Source organism: Danio aesculapii, chromosome 19 (assembly GCF_903798145.1).
Source record: "Danio aesculapii chromosome 19, fDanAes4.1, whole genome shotgun sequence".
In the NCBI taxonomy this organism is placed as follows: domain Eukaryota; kingdom Metazoa; phylum Chordata; class Actinopteri; order Cypriniformes; family Danionidae; genus Danio; species Danio aesculapii.
The window spans coordinates 9,044,916-9,067,682 of NC_079453.1; the positions used below are offsets into that span (position 1 = coordinate 9,044,916).

At 36.2% G+C, this 22,767-nt stretch overlaps 1 protein-coding gene across 2 annotated transcripts in view; it reads right to left on the reverse strand.

Moving 5' to 3' along the window:
• oxr1b (oxidation resistance 1b) overlaps positions 1-22,767 on the reverse strand; it is a 110,879-nt gene that overhangs the window by 7,353 nt on the left and 80,759 nt on the right. The window contains exons 10-12 of one of the 2 annotated variants that reach the window (XM_056479533.1): positions 19,131-19,299; positions 9,304-9,472; positions 1,916-1,996 (exon numbers count right to left, since the gene is read on the reverse strand). In XM_056479533.1, the coding sequence (XP_056335508.1) occupies positions 1,916-1,996; positions 9,304-9,472; positions 19,131-19,299 (419 nt within the window). The remainder of the gene's footprint in view (positions 1-1,915; positions 1,997-9,303; positions 9,473-19,130; positions 19,300-22,767) is intronic. The other variant, XM_056479534.1, reaches the window with a different exon arrangement.

Here is a 22,767-nt window from a genome sequence, read left to right on the forward strand (position 1 = left end):
CTGCTTTGGAACTGACATTGATGAACAGCACTGCATGTACAGTTAAAATTGCAATTCTTTTAACGTGACATAGCATCTTAAAAAAGGATGCTCATGTGTGAAGTAGGGTTGTCACGATACTGGAATTCGATACCAATCGATACTGAAAAAGAAAAAAAAAAAAAAGGCAATTTTTCGCGAACATTTGAGCTCTGTTGAGAGCGTTCTTAAACACCGCTGGTTTGCCATTGTGTTCACATGTTCAACAGAAATGACTGTGATTGGCCGTGAAGGTCATCAGTTCACCGAACTCACCGCTGTGTACTGAGTGTAACTACAGATACAGGGACACTGGAGTGTTTTAAAGTCACATCCATCAGCTGACATGAAAGTAATGCGCTGATGAATCGCGGCTTTAAATTGGTCCGAGGTGTTTAAGAATGTCAGCAGTGTTAAAGAACTTTTTAATATTTCAGTATCGGTTGGTACCGAATTCCAGAATCATGACAACAGAAGTGTAAAGCAATGCAAAAGATGCAAGACATGAGTGTAATGGTCACGCACCATTACGTAAACATGTTTACATAGAAAAACAATAAAAAAGTAGAACTTTGGAATGGAAAAACTGGTTCTGTGTTAATGACCACTTATGCTGAAGATTTGGATTCATGTAGTCTTTAATATTTAGATTTTTTAAAGATCATTTTTTATGCTTATTATTATTATTATTATTATTATTGTCTCCTGAAAGATTCTGAACTGAATAGCAGTCATTATTTCATTATGATTGTGATAAATCTGCATATAATGCCAGCTAATGGTCATCATCGGTGCTAGTAAAAATTTTAACCTCAAGCATAGTAATTGTAGCTGGTGAATTAGAGAGTTTAGTTTGTGTTGTCGACATGTTGAGAAGACAATATTCTGACACGTCGAGTATGTCATGATTTTGCCAAGTACGATGTGATCCTGGATTAACATCTATGTTGACCCTGGAACATCATTTTTGTTTGAAAATGTAATCCACGCATATTCCCTACCATTAAACCCAACCATAACTGTAAATTATTCCCAGAATCAGAGGGGAATAACAGTTGGATAACAATTATGTAGAAGTGCATAAACCTAACCGTAAGCCTAAACTGTAAACATATCCCTTAATTCTGATTGGCTGATTGGAATGTTGTTCCAGGATCAACATTGATGTTAATCCAGGAACATGTCCTACATGGTGAAATCAGGTTGGCGATGAGGAAAGCTGGCACTGTAATGTACATTAGAAGAAATACGTGTTTTATTATTGTAAGGGAACTCCTTTAAAATAGGTTAATTTGGCAATTTTACGGGAAAGAGCAGGACAGAGTCCTAATAAAGCATATCAGGTTAATTGCAATTTCATGTTGACTTCATAAGTGTGATGATGGCTGTCTGAAGTCAGAACAAGCACTGCAGTTAAATGCAACAACTTTTCCTCAGATTCATAGCATTTAATCAAACGCTTCTGGAAGACTCGCTGGGGAACAGCATGTGACTAATTGCTTCCTATGAAAATGTATTTGTTTCATTTCATTCGACGCTACCTCATACACCGTACAACTTATCTTGTCATCTGGATGAAAATCACAGTTGACAGATACTCAATTTCAGTACTACTGCAGTAATTCTATAAGCCTTAAGAGTCATTTCAAATAAAAATGGCAGTATTTCAGCAGCTCAGGGCCAGTTTTATTATTCCACACTTCATAAAGGCCAGTCTGATCTGCTGATCTAGGGGAACAAATGCTGTTATGCGGTCTGTAATGCAACTGAACAGTAGGATAGTCTTTTTTTTTTTTAAATATATGTCTCGAATTATCTCAGTCTAATAGTCATGTTCATGCCCCTTAATCAACAGACACGATGTGGCCTTTGTGATGTGGATCTGAGCATGTGGCACCTGAAGACGTTTGCAGAGCGAGCGCAGGTCCTCGCTGTTTAGCGCATCTATCCGCCGGTAGTACTCGGCCACAGAAACTACCTAATGCACAGACAGAATATAGTGGTGTTGCATGAGAAACTGCCTGACATCAAAGAATTATTAGGGGGTAGAAGAGATGCAGTAAAAACTCCTTTTCTGCTAGAATTGACCAATTTGGAGATGCAAGGGACCAGGGAGTTCAAGAAGGGAGGAATGGTTAGTAACTTTAAAACATTTAATAATAAAAACTTAAATGAGAAGTCCAAAATAAAACCTGCAATTATTAAAAATAAATAAATAATAAAATGACTGGGAAGGTTTGCACCGAGCCATGTGTTTACATCAGACGTGCATCAGAGTCTCATGTGCCTCGAATCAGCTTAATCTAACAAGATTCACCTGACGAGATCAAATGGCACAGTCTCAAAGACAGATCATGCGTCACGAAAAGACATCTGCGAAACACTCCCCACACCAGCTGCCACGTCTCAAAGCAGCAAACAAAACAGTTTTTCATGAAAGTTGAAGATTTTCGCAGCATTACAGGAAAACCTTAATCAGAAATCGGCTGTCTGTCTAACCTACAGTATAAAAAAAAATACTGGGTTCCACACATTTCTTTCATGTTGTCCTAGCACCTTCAATTAAGTTAGCTCAATCGTTTTTACAAATTTAGGTAGATTGAACTTAAAACAATTAAGTTGTCCCCAAAAAACACAAAAGAATTGTGGTTTCAACTAAGTTTACATTAGTGGTTTGAACTTGCAGCAAATATCTATTTTAGTGTATAAATAGAGGAGCTGAAATAACAGTATTTGAGAAATTACAATAGGCTACTTTTATTTTAAATTAGGAAGAAATATTATCAGATCATTATAGAAAACAAAATGCTGCCAAGCATATTTAAAACAAGAATCATACGGACATAAAAGACAGTATATAAGGGGATAGTTCACAAAAAAGTTAACGTTCTGTCATAATTTACTCACCCTCCAATTGTTTCAAACCTTTACGACTTATTTTCTTCTGTTAAACACAAAGGAAAATATTTTGAGAAATTCTGATCACTTGAGGGTGAATAAACAGTGAAGGAAATTTTCTTTTTTGGCTGAACTATCCCTTTAAGGATCATAGAGAAGTCACAAAATAATAGAAATAATCAGAAATTTTCTAACAAAATAAGCATTTTTCTCAGATTACTGTTTTTATGTTAAGATATTTCACTTTAAAAGGCAAAAAAAGGATGTATTAAATCGCCATAAATGTGAAAATACTGAACCAGCACACAGGAAAAATGCTCATTTTAGATCATGGGTCTCAAACTCAATTCCTGGAGGGCCACAGCTCTGCACAGTTTTGCATCAACCCTAATCAAACACAGCTGATCCAAATAATGAAGGTGTTCAAAAGAGTCTCGAACACCTTGCACCAGTTGTGTTTGATTAGGGTTGGAGCAAAACTGTGCAAAGCTGCGGCCCTCCAGGAACTGAGTTTAAGACCCATGTTTTATATGAAGATTTTAGACTGCGCTTACAGGCTCTCTTTCATTATAAATCTTTAAATTATATATCCTACAAACCACTGAGCCTTCATCCCTTTATCAGCAAAATGTTTACACATTATACATGTCGAAAATATCACTTACGTTTTGTATCATATTTAAAAAACTACATTACCCAGAAGTCCTCATTTGCCCACCCCGACACATCCAAACGCATATCTCCGTCAGGCATAAATTACCACATATTTGCGCATATATCTTCAATGTTCTCAACGTACATTTGTATGTTTACCACAAAAAAACAAGTGCTTTAAATAGCTTTTCTAATGCAACGACATCGAGGAGGTCAGGATGAAGAGTAATAACAAAACGCCGCGCTGAACTTCGATATGTTTACAAACATTTCGCGCCATAAAAGCGTCAAGTTAACGATATATTAGCATTTTAACAAAACATCGCGACCCAATTTCGTTCAATATCCTTGTGCTTATGATACAAATGCAACACTTTAAAAGAGAAGGCTTACTTTTTATGTAGAAAACCAACCTTCAAAGCTCAAAGCTGCACCCAAACAAACGGTATGCACGTCATGAATACTAGCAAGTACATACTACACAGACCGCAACTGTATTCCTAATATAACAACACTAGACTACTGCAAAAACAAGTGTCTAGATTTTACCGTCTAAATACCAAACCTAGAAAGCCCCAGCTGCTGTAAACATAACCACATTCTTCATGTCGAGTGCACTTAAGTACAAGTCACTCAGCCACACACAAACATTATAACCACAGGGCACATGTCTTTTTTTTTACCAGGTCAAAGCTGTATTTGGGCGTCAGCTGCCATCTCTCCTTAATTCTCCTGGAGAAAAACATGACTTCTGCAGATACCTCGAGATATGCAGGTGTGTATCCAATATAAAGTCTCAGACACTTTAAGAAGTGAACTAGAAGCTTTGCATGTTTATATCCCACAGGGACCAATAGGATGGCAGGGCAACAGAGAAGCATGAACTCATGTGGCCTTCCCTCTGGCCAGCCCAGATAAGAGGAGGCACAGGGCTTGAGTCATATTTTATTATAATAAAATAGAGGCTGTCTGGAAGATGCTATTAATAAACATTCAAATAGCCTAGAAACTGTCCCCTTGGGAGACCAAGAAAAGAAAATATAAACACAATGAAAAGGTTAAAATTGAAAGGAAAATAAAAACAGGGACATTTCTTAAAAATTGTTAACAATATTGATGCATTATAAATACATTTGCACATTTATGTAGAATAGAAAATGTCCTGCTGAGAGCCCCCCCAAAATATTAAAACAGCGATAGAAACGTTGAAAACAAAAGCAGGAATTTATTAAAACAAATGTGACCAGAAATTGTCTGATTTTATTAAATAGCGAGATAGCTACCTGGAAGACGTCATATATAAACATGCAAGTTCACGCAGCCTAAAAATGAACATATTAAAAACATAAAACATGACTTAAGTGATATTTTATGAGGAAAAAAGTCACATATTTATCTGTAAGATTATATTAACAACATGCACATTTGCAAAGCCTAGATAAATGTCTTAAATAAAACAAGTGAAAAAAGTTTATGGCAATAAGTTTAAGGCACGTTAATATTAAGTTTATGGCACTTAAAAAAAGTTATTATTAATGTGCACAATTAGATATAATACACTCATTGGCCACTTTATTAGGCACACTTCTCCAACTGCTCGTTAATGCAAATTACGCCCATCACAGGACAGCAACTCAATGCATTTAGGCATGTAGACATGGTCAAGATGATCTCTGCTGCAATTCAAACAGAGCATCAGAATGGGGAACAAAGGTGATTTGAGTGATTTTAAACGTGGCATGGTTGTCTGGTGCCAGATGGGCTGGTCTGAGTATTTCAGAAACTGTTGATCTACTGGGATTCTCACACACAAGAATCTCTAGGGTTTGCAGAGAATGGTCTAAAAAAGAGAAATTATACAGTGAGCGGCAGTTCTGTGGGCGGAAATGCCTTGTTGATGCCAGAGGTCAGAGGAAAATGACCAGATTGGTTCAATCTGATAAAAAGGCAACAGTAACTCAAATAACCACTCGTTACAACCGAGGTATGCAGAAGAGCCTCTCTGAATGCACAAAACGTCCAACCTTGAGGCAGATGGGCTACAGCAGCAGAAGACCACACCGGGTGCGACTCCTGTCAGCTAAGAACAAGAAACTGAGGCTACAATTCGCACAGGCTCACAAAATTTGGACAATAAAAGATTGGAAAAATGTTGCCTGGTCTGATGAGTCTCGATTTCTGCTGCGACATTCGGATGGTAGGGTCAGAATTTGGCGTCAACAACATGAAAGCATGGATCCATCCTGCCTTGTATCAACAGTTAAGGCTGGTGGTGGTGGTGTAATGGGGTGGTGGATATTTTCTTGGCACACTTTGGGCCCATTAGTACCAACTGAGCATCGTGTCAACGTCACAGCCTACCTGAGTATTGTTGCTGACCATGTCCATCCCTTTATGACCACAGTGTACTGTGGCTCTGATGGCTACTTCCAGCAGGATAACTTGCCATAAAGCGCGAATCATCTCGGACTAGTTTCTTAAACATGACAATAAGTTCACTGTTCTCAAATGGCATACACAGTCACCAGATCTCAATCCAATAGAGCACCTTTGGGATGTGGTGGAACGAGAGATTCGCATCATGGATGTGCAGCCGACAAATCTGCAGCAACTGCGTGATGCTATCATGTCAATATGGACCAAAATCTCTGAGGAATATTTCCAGTACCTTGTTGAATCTATGCCAGAGATTAAGCCAGTTCTGAAGGCAAAAGGGGGTCCAACCCGGTACTAATAAGCTGTACCTAAATAAAGTGGCCGGTGAGTGTATAAATCTGGGTTATGCAATTAAATCAAAATGCTATTTTATTTAGACTTGCAAATATCATCCTGAGAACTAAAGAACAAATGAATTCAAAACAAAATTATAAAATGAAGACATTAAATAAGTATCATTTAAATTAGCACAAGCTTTAAAAAAATCATAACATCATCAGTAATGTTATCTATATGATATCATCAGCACATTAATAAAAGCAAAGCATGTCTTTTATACTCCACAACAGTACATGCAAATAAGTAGTTTGATCTCAAGGAGATACTAATAACTCTCTAAACTACTGTGCAATGAACTATAATGCTTTCTTTATCTTCTTCATAGAGTGTTTACACTTATTATCAATGACTGTAAAACAATAAAAAGCATAATCCACATTTATCAGTCAGATGGCCTTGCTCACTGGAGTCTGTAAGTGGCTGTAGAGGGATGATGAAATGATTGTGTCCATTTGCAGACGAACACTTAATACAGCAACAGCCAAGCCAAACACAGATTACAATGAAAGGACATTACATACCAATTCATCACATCCTTCGAGGGAGAAAAGATGTCGTTATTATGAAAATAGGTCACTGGAACAGGATAATGCATGGACATTGAGGATGAACAAGCATGCATTCATACTTAAATGTTAGTGTGAAGTAGCTGAAGAGGACATGTGAACTGTGAAAGAAAACAAACACACACAAACAAACACACACTCTCCAGCACTGCTGTGAATAACAGACTCGTGTTCGGGAGAGAACATAAACATCACATAAGCATAATCATGATCACATGTCTATGACAACACAATCACAACAAAAACATCAGCCTAGTTCTCAAAGGCACGCACATTTAGTTCCATTAAAAAAACATAAGCATGAATTAACATCGCTAACAATTAATTTACAAATCTGGATCGATTAAATATCATGTTTTTTGTAAAATGCAATACAAATTTGCATCTGTGATTTTGTTAATTCTCTGTAAATTTTGATTAATTGACTAAAGTTCTAAGAAAAGATTTTCAATGACCAAATAAATTGCATTGTGTAAATGTAAACAATTTCTGATTTCAATGGCAGCACCACATTTTAAAGGGACAAAATAAAAGAGAAAAGGTTATAAAATAAACTATACATAAAATAAAATTATATATAATAAAATATACAAATAAATTATTCTAAAACAGTCCACAATAGGCAGGTGAACTGGGGCTGGTTTCAGTAAGGAGGTTCGACCAACTCTGACTTGACTTACTCTGAATTTGTGGTTTCAGAACAGGTAAACTGAGTAAGTTCATTCAACTTAGACTTGACTTACTCTGAATTTGTGGTTCCAGAACAGCTAAACTGAGTAAGTTCATTCAACTCAGACTTGACTTAGTCTGAGTTTGTGGTTTCAGAACAGCTAAATTGAGTAAGTTCAACCAACTTTGACTTGACTTACTCTGAGTTTGAGGTTTCAAAACAGCTAAATTGAGTTAGTTCATTCAACTCAGACTTGACTTACTCTGAGTTTATGGTTTCAGAACAGCTAAGCTTAGTTCATTCAACTCAGACTTGACTTACTTTGAGTTTGTGGTTTCAGAACAGCTAAACTGAGTTAGTTCATTCAACTCAGATGACTTACTCTGATTTTGTGGTTTCAGAACAGCTAAACTGAGTAAGTTCAATCAACTCTGACTTGACTTACTCTGAGTTTGTGGTTTCAGAACAGCTAAATTGAGTAAGTTCAATCAACTCTGACTTGACTTATTCTGAGTTTGTGGTTTCAGAACAGCTAAACTGAGTAAGTTCATTCAACTCAGACTTGACTTACTCTGAGTTTGTGGTTTCAGAACAGCTAAATTGAGTAAGTTCAATCAACTCTGACTTGACTTATTCTGAGTTTGTGGTTTCAGAACAGCTAAACTGAGTAAGTTCATTCAACTCAGACTTGACTTACTCTGAGTTTGTGGTTTCAGAACAGCTAAATTGAGTTAGTTCATTCAACTCAGACTTGACTTACTCTGAGTTTGTGGTTTCAGAACAGCTAAACTTAGTTCATTCAACTCAGACTTTCAGAACAGTTAAATTACTAAGAGTATGTTGACTCTGAGTTACTTATGTGAGTGCAAATATCTCTAGATAGACAGATTTCATTAACCATTTTAAAGTTGCAGTCCTATAAATAACTAGATTTTTTTTCTCCTGACTAGGTTAGTTTCACAAATTAAGTTACCATGGTAATTAACTGTTAATATAACTACCTTCCTTTTAGATAGAAGCTTGACTTAGGGCTCATTCACACTGAATGCGTCTTTGCTTCTGAAAGTGCAGGAGGTAACAGTTCAGAATGGTTTAAAAAAAAAAACATCATAAAGCATGAGGTATCGGGACACAGCCACTGAGCACCTGTAAACACACTTGCCCCGCCTCCGAGCTCTTCTGATTGGTCCACTGCTGTGGGACTAACAGCAATGAGCTACACTGCATAAGTCTAAGATCTTTTTAACATGACGTGGAATCTAAAAAATGGGGAGCTCACATACGCGGTACTTCAAAGATACTTCAAAAGATGTGAGATGAGGCGTAACAGTCACACTTGTCTGCCAAGCATGTGTTTACAGTGAAAAACTATACAAAAGTAGCACATTGGAGAGGACAAAGCGCTTTGTGTGAACGACTCCTTATTCTACTATTATCAGGTTTGTCATACCTCCCATTCTGAAATGAAAGCCCCCATCATTTCAGAATTAACATACTCAGAGTTTTCACTCAACTTTCTTTCTGAAATGGTACAAAAGGAGCATTTTATGCCAAAATCATGAGAATCAGGAAAATAATTTATGTCTAGAATTTAAGTTGAAGAGCATCAACAAATCACAGATTCTGTTTAATACCTTTTACAAAACATTTCAGGATTGTGGTTGTAGAATTATTAGGTTTTGGTAGTGAATGCTTGCTTATCTTAGTAGGTGTTGTTCATACCTCCCAGTCCTTGAATGTGATGTCAGGCACTGGTTTGTCTTGTTCTCCGCTTTCAGCGTCCTGGTTCTTTTTAACCACTACAAATCCAGGCTCACGGGTCAGTCCCCCAAACCCCTCTCCATACACATCAGGGGTCCACTGGACAAAGAATCCATACAGGTGATCTGACCTACAGGAAACACACACAGAATGGCAAAGGTTCAGGTGTGTTTTTGTTCAAAAATGTCTATAATGGATGTGACCATTGTTGTTTAAGTCAGTTGTAGTATATGAGTGTTTGAAGTAAATCACAAGTAGAAAGAGGCAGTTTACATCCTGTGTAGACAGAATCAATGATTATTAATCAGATTTTGTTGTCTTTTGTTGAAATGATTAAAAAGTGATTGAAGTGAATTTAATTGTGTTATGAAATGCCGTTCATGCTGGTGCCAGTAGCCTTGTGGGCATTGTGGCAACACTGTAAAACAAATCTTGCTGCCTTTAAATTTTTTTAGTTGAACTAATTCTTACTTGGGCGTCACGGTGGCGCAGTGGGTAGCACAATCACCTCACAGCAAGAAGGTCACTGGTTCAAGCCTCAGCTTGGGTCATTTCTTTGTGGAGTTGGCATGTTCTCCCCCCGTGTTGGCGTGGGTTTCCTCCGGGTGCTCCGGTTTCCCCCACAGTCCAAAGACATGCGGTGTAGGTGAATTGGGTAAGTTAAATTGTCCGTAGTGTATGTGTGTGAATGAGAGTGTATGGATGTTTCCCAGTGATAGGTTGCAGCTGAAATGCATCCGCTTCGTAAAACATATGCTGGATAAGTTGGCGGTTCATTGCACTGTGGTGACCCCAGATTAATAAAGGGACTAAGCCGAAAAGAAAATGAATGACTGAATGAACAATTTTAACTTTTCTGGACTTATCAACTTGCATCAATAAAACTGACTTAAATATTAAAGTTAATATTTGTATAACTTTAAATTTAATTTAATTAAAATTAATAAAGTTAAAGTAACAAAAACATCTGTTGTGAATGTCTTTTTTATTATTATTATTTTTATTTAGAGTTTATAGTCCCACTAATTTTGGGTGTAGCAAGTTTAAATCCTGGCTCACTTCTGGTCTAGTTTCTGTAATAAAGGCAAAATTAAAATAAACAAATAAATAAATAAGTAAGGCGACGCGGTGGCGCAGTGGGTTGCACATTCGAGGCGAATCTAATGTGACCAGTCAGACCATTCTCACTTTTTAACATTCATTTGTTTGAAAACAAGGGGGCGACATGGTGGTTTAGTTGTCAGCACTGTCGCCTCACAGCAAGAAGGTCGCTGGTTCGAGCCTCGGCTGGGTCAGTTGGCATTTCTGTGTGGAGTTTGCATATTCTCCCCCTGTTGGCGTGGGTTTCCTCTGGGTGCTCTGGTTTCCCCCACAAGTCCAAAGACATGGTACAGGTGAATTGGGTATGCTAAAATTGACTGTAGTGTATGAGTGTGTAGTGTGTGAGTGAGATTAATAAAGGGACTAAGCCGAAAAGAAAATGAATAAATAAATAAATAAAATGCAGTTAATTACTCCTTTAATAAAAAGTAAATAACAGGGACATTAATGCCCTGTTCCTCAGTAGGTATATTTGGACACCACGACCATAACTTTATCAGCTACTCAGACGTGCAATATGGCTTATACATCTTTATTAGCCCGCAGAAGAATCTTATTATGCTGGAAATTTTCCACATCTGTGACAGCCTGGTTGTAGAAAAGATTAAATACTAGAAAAGATTAAATACACTCTAATAGGTTCGGTGGACAGGTTTTATATGCACTGGGAACCCATTTTATCATATTTTAAAAATCAGAAAGAATTACCCTGCAATTATTTAACAATCTGTATAACTCTTTGTATCCACTTCATTGTGTTTTTGTCTTTGATGTAGTTTGTCCTGCAATTTTTATTTATTTATTTACTTCTTCCCCTGTTACTTGTAATTGTTTTTTTTTCTTTCTCCCATCATCACTGTTACGTCACGACATGCATGACTCCAGACTGTTTAATTAATTGTAATTAATCCTAATTATTGTGTTAAGCTGCCTTGGGAATGTTAGGTCTTGGGGTGGGGCTAGGGTTAAAACAAAACAAAAAATAGAAAGAAGGAAACTGTAATGTTTATTGTTGTGTGTGTGTGTGTGTGTGTGTGTGTGTGTGTGTGTGTGTGTGTGTGTGTGTGTGTATATATATATATATATATATATATATATATATATATATTTGTTATATATTTGTTATATCTGCCGATATTATTTTCATGAAGTAAATAATAACATTTACTTCAGTGAAAAATGCCTAGCTATGCTCTGATATTTATTACAATAATAAAATGTGGCAATTAGAATTTTTTTATATTTCTTGAGATTTTTTTTTTTTTTTACTTTTTAAAATTATTTTTCCATAACATTCCCTACCTCATATGATAATTATATATTGTTAATAGCTTATTTATTACAAAAATACTGGTTAACCAGTTTTCTATAAATTCCAAAAGAATCAAGGACATTTCTAATTTGTCTGCAGTCCATTTTTTTTCTTCTAGTTTTGCTTTTGATTCCATCGATCATAACTCAAAAAAACCCTGCACATAGCTTCAATATAACATTGCAAAAGTCTTATATAAGCAGTTTACATACTTAAACAGGATCCAGGTCATCTTAAAAACTCAGTAGTCTGATATACCACTTTCCAAAATTGCTTCTTTAATTGATAATGTAGCATGTCAACAGCAACCTATAGCTAATTATGGCATGTTGACAGTGATGAAACCCTGTCCTGAGGCCTCTCTGGCAAATAGAACTAATGTTGAAAGATCATTTACAAAGAACTGCAGGCATACATTCAGACACGCATACAGTATAAACACATGATGACCTGGTTACCGAGAGATTTGGATGAGATCCAGGAGACTCCTGGGGAAATGTAGCACAGCTTATAGGCTATGAGAGGTTCACGCACACCAGCTAACATGACTAAATGTTCAGAAATGACAGAATGGACCATTGTCACTTGAGATGAATCATGCGACTGGCCACCAAACTGGGTCAGACAACAGTAGAGCAGTTATGGGTGTTTTTCTGCCCATAGATGCGTATCTGATATGATACGTAATGAGACTTCTTTTCCACACATGCCAGTGAACTTACACAGGATTTGTTTGAGTTTATAGGTCATATTAAGAGGTTATAAACTATTAACGAACTCTCAAATACACGCTTAAAGGGGCAGCTCACATAAAAAATAAATAAATAAATAAAATAAAAATAAACGGTCATTCACTGTAAAAAAATGGTGGGTTTCACAGAATTCCTTCATGTTTTCCCAACACAAATTGATTTACCTTAATAGTTTTTACAAATTTAAGTGGATTGAGCATAAAAACAATTAAGCTGCCCCCCCCCCCCAAATAAAAAAAAAATCTTGAGTTGTGTTGATTCAGCTTATTTTAAAATATTAGTTTGAACAGCAGCAAAAATCTTTTTTTGGGGCCTTATCATGCACCCGGCACAATAAGGTGCAAGATGTGTTTGCCCCGATTTGTTGCTATTTTCAGACCAACCCTAATTTATAACGTTTAGCAGCACGTTGTTTAAATAGCAAATCCATTTGCACCACTTTGTGGACTCATGGGTGTTCCTGTCTAAAAAGGAGGTGTGTTAAGGCGCATTGTTGGTGCTTTGCTATTTTGTGGAACCGAAATAGACTGTGCTGTTGACCAACTGAAAGCTGGTCTAAAGTCCAGCAAAGAAGCACATACACATAGTTTTGCGCCTATGCAGGTCCAAAACACATACATATTGCTTAATACACACAGTATGTACAGCAACACACAAATATCTTTACATACGATACAAATATTTACATATTTACAAAAAAATTAAAGGATTAAAATGTTACAAAGATTATTTGTTTTTGCGTAAAGAAAAAAAAAACAGTGCCTACATGCCTTCTTCATGCCCAGGGGGGGCTTTTTTCAGTTTATTCATGGCAGTTTGAATTTGTTTAAGATTAATATTATTAGCAGTATTATTTATTAAATGCATATATATTTGTTTGAATAAAAACAAGTTTAGATTTGTCCACCTCTTGGATTTTGGAGACATATACGTCGCTATATAAGAGTGGGATGTGTGTTTGGATATAACTCACTTCATTATTATTACTCACTCAACTTCATTATTATTGTTCATTTATTCTTTTGCTGGAAATTAGAACTATATTTAGAAATAGTTTTGAAACAAATCTTTGCGTTTAACAAATGAAATTAAATATGTAGGGCTAATGGATGTCTTCAGTGAAGTGCATTTCTACAACACCATTTCCTTACTCAACAAAAGTAAAGGAGTTCAGTAAACTAAAGAGAAAGTAAAGAGGCCGAATGGAGGAGCCTCTTTCTTTATCCTCATGCTGCAGATGGTCTGTTTAACTGTTTTCTCGCTAGTCAATCATCAGTTTTTCCACTTACTAAGTCCGCCATGTAAATAGCAAATGTGCCATGGTGCGACTCAGCTGTTATGTCCAACAGAGGAAAAATGAATGGGAGTATATGATGACAATGTTCAACTTTGGGTGAAATATCCTTTACATCACTAAAAACCTGTCCTAGCAAAACTCAAATGAGCGGAAATGTCAAAAGATTAAACTGAAAGTCATTACTCTCTTATTAAGCTCAAAAGAATATACTTTGAAGAATGTTTATACATTTTCGTACCCCATTGACTTCAATAGTATTTTTCTGTTAAATACACTTGGAGCCACAGGGGAAAAGAGCAACTGGAAAGGAGAAAATCTTCTTTTTATGTCCAACAGAGGAATAATAAATTTAAGTAAATGATGACAATGTTCAAGTTTGGGTGAAGCATCCTTTAAATGAATAAAACACTGTCCTAGAAAAATTCAAATGAGCAGATATGTCAAAAGATTAAACGGAAAGTCTCTCGTTCTTAACTCAAAAGAAGATATTTTTAAGAATGTTGATATAAATTCGTCCCCTGTCCCCTGGGATCATCTCGCGACGAGATGATCCCAAGGTTTCCATACTCCTGGACCAGGCCGTATCTCGAGCAGCTGCTGTGGTGGTCATGGAGGAGTGGAAAGCATGAGACTGATTCCTGTGACGCTCCAGGGACAGACGATTCTCGCTGACATCCAGCTTATCCAGCCTCCAGCTAGACTGCAGCTCTGCACATGATGTTTGGCCATAGGAGAAATGGTCTCTGTGTGGAGTTTGCATGTTCTCCCTTTGTTTGCGTGGGTTTCCTCCTGGTGCTCCGGTTTAGGCTAAATTGTCAGTAGTGTGTGAATAAGTGTGAATGTGTTTCCCAGTGATGGGTTGCAGCTGGAAGGGCATCCGCTGCATAAAACAAATGCTGGATAAGTTGGCAGTTCATTCCGCTGTGGCAATCCCCATTATGAATGAATGATATTATTGAAGTCACAGGAGTAAGTAGCAACTTTCAGATGCATTCTTCAAAATATCTTCTTTTTATGTCCAACAAAAGAATAATGAATGTGAAAATGATGACAATGTTCAACTTTGGCTCAAAAAAATCCTTTCAATCTCTAAAATCCAGTCCTATGTAAAGCAAAACAGTGATATATAGGTTTCTTTAAAGAATGTTCAGAAGAAAAGTACTTAAATATTAAATATTTACTTAAATTACACTTAAATGGTCAGTTCGCATAAAAATGAAAATTCAGTCATTGTTTACTCTTGTTCATAACCTGAAAGAAGATATTTTGAAGACTTTAATAGACTTTAATAGTAATTTTCAGTTGGGAAAGGAGCAAATGTCAGACACATTTTTCAAAATATCTTCTTTTTATGTCCATCAGGGGAAAAATGAGTGCAAGTAAATGATGACAATGTTCAACTTTGGGTGAAGCATCCTTTAAATGAATAAAAGCCTGTCCTAGAAAATCTCAAATGAGCGGAAATGTCAAAAGATTAAACTGAAAGTCAAAAAAGCACAGGGTGAAATTTAGCTTTTTCACAGATCACACACTGTGTGTAGACAGCATGCAAGCTTTGTGCAGTAGCAGGCCATCTTTCAGACGTCTTATTCGATTTTAAATGATCTTTCATGTTGATGAATCTGGAATCCCATTACGGACTGTCATCGGTTAGTGATGATGTAGTTTTAGCTAATTATGATGATTTATCGCTCCAGGGAAAGTTTGACTGAAAAAAAAATAAAACATTGATCCATGCATAATTCAGTTTGGAGATGAAAACGCACATATGGAGCGTGCAAATCTCTCTTAATCTGCCCGACTGTGGCTGAATAGCTGCATTATACAGAAGTAACAGATTCTGTGACGGATTATGTAAAGCTTTGCTTTTGAACATTTCAGATTAGTAGGTCATGTGATTAGTCTTAGTCATTTCTAGTGTCACCGGATTGATCTCACTCCCAAAACAAATTAAGACGTGAGATACAGTAGGCTAAACTTGCAGATTCATTGGCAAATGCAAGAGCCAAAAAATATGAGCTCAAATGAATAAACATGCATACATATTAAATCAATATACATTTTAATATCTATATATTTGAGCATTATTATATCTTAAACATATATTTTGCATATACATTATTTATATACACTCACCGGCCACTTCATTAGGTACACCTTACTAGTACTGGGTTGGACCCCCTTTTGCCTTATGAACTGGCATAATCCTTCGTGGCATAGATTCAACAAGATTTGTCAGTTGCACATACATGATGTGAATCTCCCGTTCCACCACATCCCAAAGGTGCTCTGTTGGATTGAGTTCTGGTGACTGTGAAGGCCATTTAAGTACAGTGAACTCATTATCATGTTCAAGCAACCAGTCTGAGATTATTTACGCTTTATGGTTTATCAGTTTGAACTGCCGCAGATTGTCTTGACCATGTCTACATGCATTGAGTTGCTACTATGTGATTGGCTGATTAAAAATTAAAAATTTGCATTAACGAGCAGTTGGACAGGTGTCCCTAATAAAGTGGCCGATGAGTTTAAAAATACAAGTCATATAGAAGTCTTTATTTCAGTCTTAAGTGCCACGTGACTTTTAAGAAATCCTTTTTTTCAGATTTTTTTTTCAATGTTACAGTATAACAAAATGGTAATTTTTTGGGATGCTTTCATGAGTTTTCAGAAAAAAGCACCCATCCATCCATCCACTTCCTTAAAGTCTTCAAACTTTTAAACAGTGGTGTAAAAATTGTAATAAACTACAGTTTTAATTCCAAACGAAGATATAAACTTTTTTTCCTAAATAAAAAATTAAATATTTTATAAAATGTTACACCTTAACAATTATTAAATCTTTTTAGTATCCAATACCATAATTGTAGTGTTTTTTGTTTTGTTTGTTTTTGTTTTTTAGCTTTATTAGGTTCATCTTAGGTCACATAAATAACAACACTGTAAATAGAATATAAATAATATGGAAACATGTACATAAATGTCATTAAAACAATTCACTAGTTCAACTCACCAAACAAAAAAAGTATCAGGAAAACCCCAACACAAGTTCATTGGGAAAATGTGCCAGGGGCTACATTTTTGAGAACCCAGAAATAAGTGCTTGTGGGTACATATGGCTGCATTTTGTGGCCGCAATGACTTTTCTCTTTTATCTTGCTTTTAAAAACACTATCGGTTGGGTTTGCAGACATGTGAGAAATGTACACAACGGCCTCTGGTTAAAAACACATCTTTTCCATCCTGAGAGCCTGTAGAAAATCATAAACCCATTGGCAATAAAAAGGGGGAGCTGCTCAATTCCAATTTATGATGATATACGGTCATTGCAGTTCAACTAAAATCATTCAGTATGTTTACATGGACATCAATAACCTGATTTTAATACAATTAAGACAATACTCTGATTAGGAGTCTACCATGTAGACAGCAAATTTTTATTAATTTAATCTGATTAAGGTCATAATCGAACTAAACCGACATGAAATTAAGACATGTGGAGTATGAAGATTTTAATTGTATAATTACTGAAGTGTAGTACAGACATGTAAACACTGCAATATAACTATTACAGTTGTGTAGGATTTTTGCTGCATTTTGCGACAGGATAGTCTCTATATACACGGCTGTTTGACAATATTCTTTGCACCTACCGAGTCAATAAAGGACCACAGACACATACATCGTGAAATGCAGAGGTTTTTTTTTTCATACGGCGTGCGGTCTCAAATTCTATTAAAACAACACTCTTCCAGCAGTTCATACTCTAATCCAATATCTCGTTTGTCACGGGGGGCATGCATGAAATGTTGTTAAATGAAAGTGAAAGTGCTAAACTGCAGTTAAAGTCAACAAATGAAAAATGAAACACCCGTAATTACATGAAACTCCAGAGGAAATGTGGATAAGCGTGGTGACGCAATGACGTTAATCTAATTATGTGCTATGACTAGGGCCAGATGGAATCTGCGGACGTTTTTTAGCAATCTCTGCGGAGAATTTTGGTTAAAATCTGCGAATATCTGCGGAATTATTTTGGCAGTATCATAACTAAAACTATTAATAGGCCTATGTGAAATAAAAAATAATATCTTTTAACTATTATTTAATGTTTAAAATGCAAATCCAATTAGATCCACTTTATTTGGTAAACAAAGCAAATCTCTCATTTAATATCTCTATTAAAAAGGCAGAAAACATTACTGTACAAACTCCATTGTACATAAATCAGATGAACATTTTCATATTAGTCAATAATATTACTGTAATTAATTTAAAAACTGAATAAATATAGATTTACACACATTTACTCAAGTAAATAAACAGTTCATACTTGCATCCAATATCTCGTTTGTTACGGGGGACGTGCATGAAGTGTTGCTAAATGAAAGTGAAAGAGCTAAACTGCAGTTAAAGTCAACAAATTAAAAATGAAACACCCGTAGTTACATGAAACTCTGGAGGAAATGTGAACAGCGTGGTGACGCAATGACGTTAATCGAATTATGTGCTATGACTAGGGCCAGACGGAATCTGCGGACGTTTTTTGCAATCTCTGCGGAGAATTTTGGTAAAAATCTGCGGATTTCTGCGGAATTATTTTGGGAGTATCATAACTAAAACTATTAATAGGCCTATGTGAAAAAAAAAGAATATCTTTTAACTTGTATTTAATGTTTAAAATGCAAATCCAATTAGATTCACTTTATTTGGTAAACAAAGCAAATCTCTCATTTAATATCTCTATTAAAAGACAGAAAATATGACTGTACAAACTGCATTGTACATAAATCATATGAATATTTTCATATTAGTCAATAATATTACTGTAATTAATTTAAAAACTGAATAAATATAGATTGACACACATTTACACAATTAAATAAACAGAATTAATGATGGGCTAATAATCTGCTGAATTCTGAGCGTGCAGATTCCGTGTGGGCCTAGCTATGACATGTTAAACGGGATCATGAAAGGAACATTCAAAAAGCAACTCATGTAAACACCTTAATTTTATTATTGTCTTATTTAGATTAAGGCAAACTATTTGATCACTGATGTCCATTTAAACAGTCACTGACAGAGACGTTTTTGATGATTTTACTGTACTGTAAATTTTTACAGTATTTTACAGTACTGTAAAATACAAGCCTACACAAAAAAACCTAGAAAGGGTTTCATTATTTTGGTAAAACCTTTCTTTTATGGCAAGGTTGATATTTGCATGAAATTGCTCTTATGTTTATCAGTAAACAATTGCAATTTAGCAGTACAGGAAGGGACATTAACAGCAGGGAGCAGCCAAAATGAGAACAGCACTGACCTCTCAGAAGGAACAGCGAACCAGTACTCGTGTTTCCGGTCTCTTTGAGCATACTGCTGCATAGAGGCGCTGGCGTGGGACACAAAGGTCTTCCGCATGGCCCTGCCAACCCGCAGACACAGGAACTTGTGTAACTTGGACTTCTGCTTGCCTCTGAGTCCCGGCACAACTGGGACAGGAAACAAAACAGCTCAAAGCGGGCACCTGTTTTTCAGAGTCATCTCAGCATGTAAAATAAAACGATAATCTTGAATCCTGTTTTCATTCATCTCTATTTCTGTATGCACAGTTGAAGTCGGAATTATTAGACCTCCTGTATATTTTGTTCTCCAATTTCTATTTAACGGAAAGAAAATTCTCAACACATTTCTAAACATAATAGTTTTAATAACTCATTTCTAATAACTGATTTCTGTAATCTTAGCCATGATGACAGTAAATAATATTTGACTAGATATTTCAGATAAAGGCTTCAAAATATGATAAAGGCTTAACTAGGTTAACTAGGCAAGTTATGCCGAGTTCAGACTGCATGATTTTCAAAGTAGTCACGTCACAGATGTTTTCACACTGCATGACTATCTGGGCTAGCGTTTTGTTGCTGCTTTGTTTACACTGCAAGATGGATCGGCGACAGAGGGGGGTTCACGTTGCATGACTTTACAAAAGTCCAAACTACGTCTCACAACTAAAACACGTAATATATCGTTTGTTATTAATTACATAAGGAGAAAGAAGCCTTTAATGGGGTAGATAATGTACATATTTGCTCACCTGGGTTTAAAGGGAATTAGCTATTTCTCCTTCCTATTTCTCCTAACTTGTTAACTTTGTCCCGGTTGTTATATTGCTCACATAACACGTCAAACAGACACGGGTGCTCCTGCCAAATTTCCACTAGTTTTTCTTCCATTTCTTGGTCCAAATAAACTTAAAATGAGCGCTTTTAACCCCCCCCCCCCAACCTCCTGCTGGCCTGCAGGTACCTACACTAGTGGATGTTGCTCTCTCATAGGCTGTAGGTAATCGCTGATGTTATTTTCAGTCCGAACACATTTCACACGGCATGATTTGATTCGCCGACAGCTCCAGATATTTAGCATGCCAAATATCTCATGGACATCGGCGACTCATCTGAGATTCTCTCAGATTGTGTCTTTGATAGTTAACACTGTGTGATTTGTTACTCATGTGAATGAGCACCGATTTGCCTGTGATTTCAGGCATTTGCCGGCGATTTCTCAAAACCTGTCGGCGAGTCAAAATCGGGGCTAAAATCATGCTGTCTGAACTCGGCATTAGGGTAATTAGGCAAGTTATTGTATAACAATGGTTTGTTCTGTAGACAATCGCAAACAAATATAGCTTAAAGAGGCTAATAATATTGAATAATATTGACCTTAAAGTGGTTTAAAAAAAATTTAAAACTGCTTTTATTCTTACCAAAATAAAATAAGACTTTCTCCAGAAGAAAAAATATTATAGGAAATACTGTGAAGAATTCCTTGCTCTGTTAAACATTATTTGGGGTTGGTGCAATAGCCTAGGGGTAAGCGCGCCGACATATGGTGCAGTAGCACATCAGGGTGTCCTGAGTTCGAATCTCGGCTTGAGGACATGTCGGCGAGTCAAAATCGGGGCTAAAATCATGGAGTCTGAACTCGGCATTAGGGTAATTAGGCAAGTTATTGTATAACGATCCTGAGTTCAAATCCCTGCTTGAGGACATGTCGCTGAGTCAAAATCGGGGCTAAAATCATGGAGTCTGAACTCGGCATTAGGGTAATTAGGCAAGTTATTGTATAACGATCCTGAGTTCAAATCCCTGCTTGAGGACATGTCGCTGAGTCAAAATCGGGGCTAAAATCATGGAGTCTGAACTCGGCATTAGGGTAATTAGGCAAGTTATTGTATAACGATGGTTTGTTCTGCAGACAATCGAAAACAAATATAGCTTAAAGGGGTGAATAATATTGACCTTAAAATGGTTTGAAAAAATTGAAAACTGCTTTTATTCTTACCAAAATAAAATAAGACATTCTCCAGAAGAAAAAATATTATAGGAAATACTGTGAAGAATTCCTTGCTCTGTTAAACATTATTTTGGGTTGGTGCAATAGCCTAGGGGTAAGCGCGCCGACATATGGTGCAGTAGCACGTCAGGGCGTCCTGAGTTTGAATCCCGGCTTGAGGACAAGTCGGCGAGTCCCAACCCAACCCCACTCCCCCCCCCCCCCCCCTCATCTCTCTCTTCAACTTTGCTTCCTGTCTCATTGTAATAAAAGGCAAAAAGGCCAAAAATAAATGTTTAAAAAAAGCAAAAAAAAAAAAAACATCATTTGGGAAATATTTGAAAAAGAAAAAACTTCACAAGATGGCTAATAATTCTGACTTCAACTACATATGCATGGTGGATTCAACACACGCTAAATAAACTATACTGTTGAGTGAGCTGGTGCTGTTGGAGAGAAATAAATAAATGGAGCAAATGAAATGCGTGCATCTACAGCCGATCGAGCAAGACAAAGTGGAAATGTTATTTTTAGGGCCGTATCCTCATTAGACTGCAGCAGGATCATATGTAGGCTGACACTTCAATATGTTTGTAACTTCTGTTATGTCATCAAGGATTGGATATCTTTTATATAAGCAAAACCCTTGGGAATGAGCTACAATAAAAAATAAGCTCATTCTAAATCCATTTCACTTGCTTCTTTCTTTTCCAAGTTTAAAGTGAAACAAAATTACAATGGAAAATAGTATGCTCCTTGATTTTATCCTTTGTGAAACACAAATGGTAGCAACTTTTTATACGTTTTGTCACCATCAGAGGAATCTTAGCTATACCCTGTCCTTACAGATTGTACTAAAAATGTGATGTCTTTTTTTCACTTCAAAGCTTTGTCTTTTGCGTCACCAAAGTTTCATAAAGTTTTATGCTCTCCAAGGATGCATTTATTTGATCAAAATACAGAAATAACCAAAACATTAGTCCAGTCGTCACTGTCATTATTGATATCTCAGAAATCTCTGTAATATATACTGTATTTTTGATTTTAAAAATGATTTTCAAAGACAAGTAATTAAAAAGGCCTTTTTAAAGTGAGTGAGGAATAAAATAATTTTACAATTACCAATAGATGCAAATATCTATTACTACACTGATAGAATGACAGATAAAATAAAAAGAATGATAAAATGAATGATAAATAGAACAAAACATAGAACGAACAATAGATAAATAGAAAGATACATGGATAAAATGATGATGGATAGAATGACAGACAGACGGATGGACAGACAGTGATATGATAGATAGATAGATAGATAGATAGATAGATAGATAGATAGATAGATAGATAGATAGATAGATAGATAGATAGATAGATAGATAGATAGATAGATAGATAGATAGATAGATAGATAGATAGATAGATAGATAGAGATAGGATGGGCTGACAGATAGATACTTAGAGATAGAATGACAGAGGGATAGAATAATAAATGGATAGCAAGAAATGAGAACAATGGATGGATGGATGGATGGATGAATGGATGGATGGATGATGAAAAAGGGATGGATGGATAGATAGACAGACAGACAGACAGAGTGATAAATGGATGGATTGATGTATGG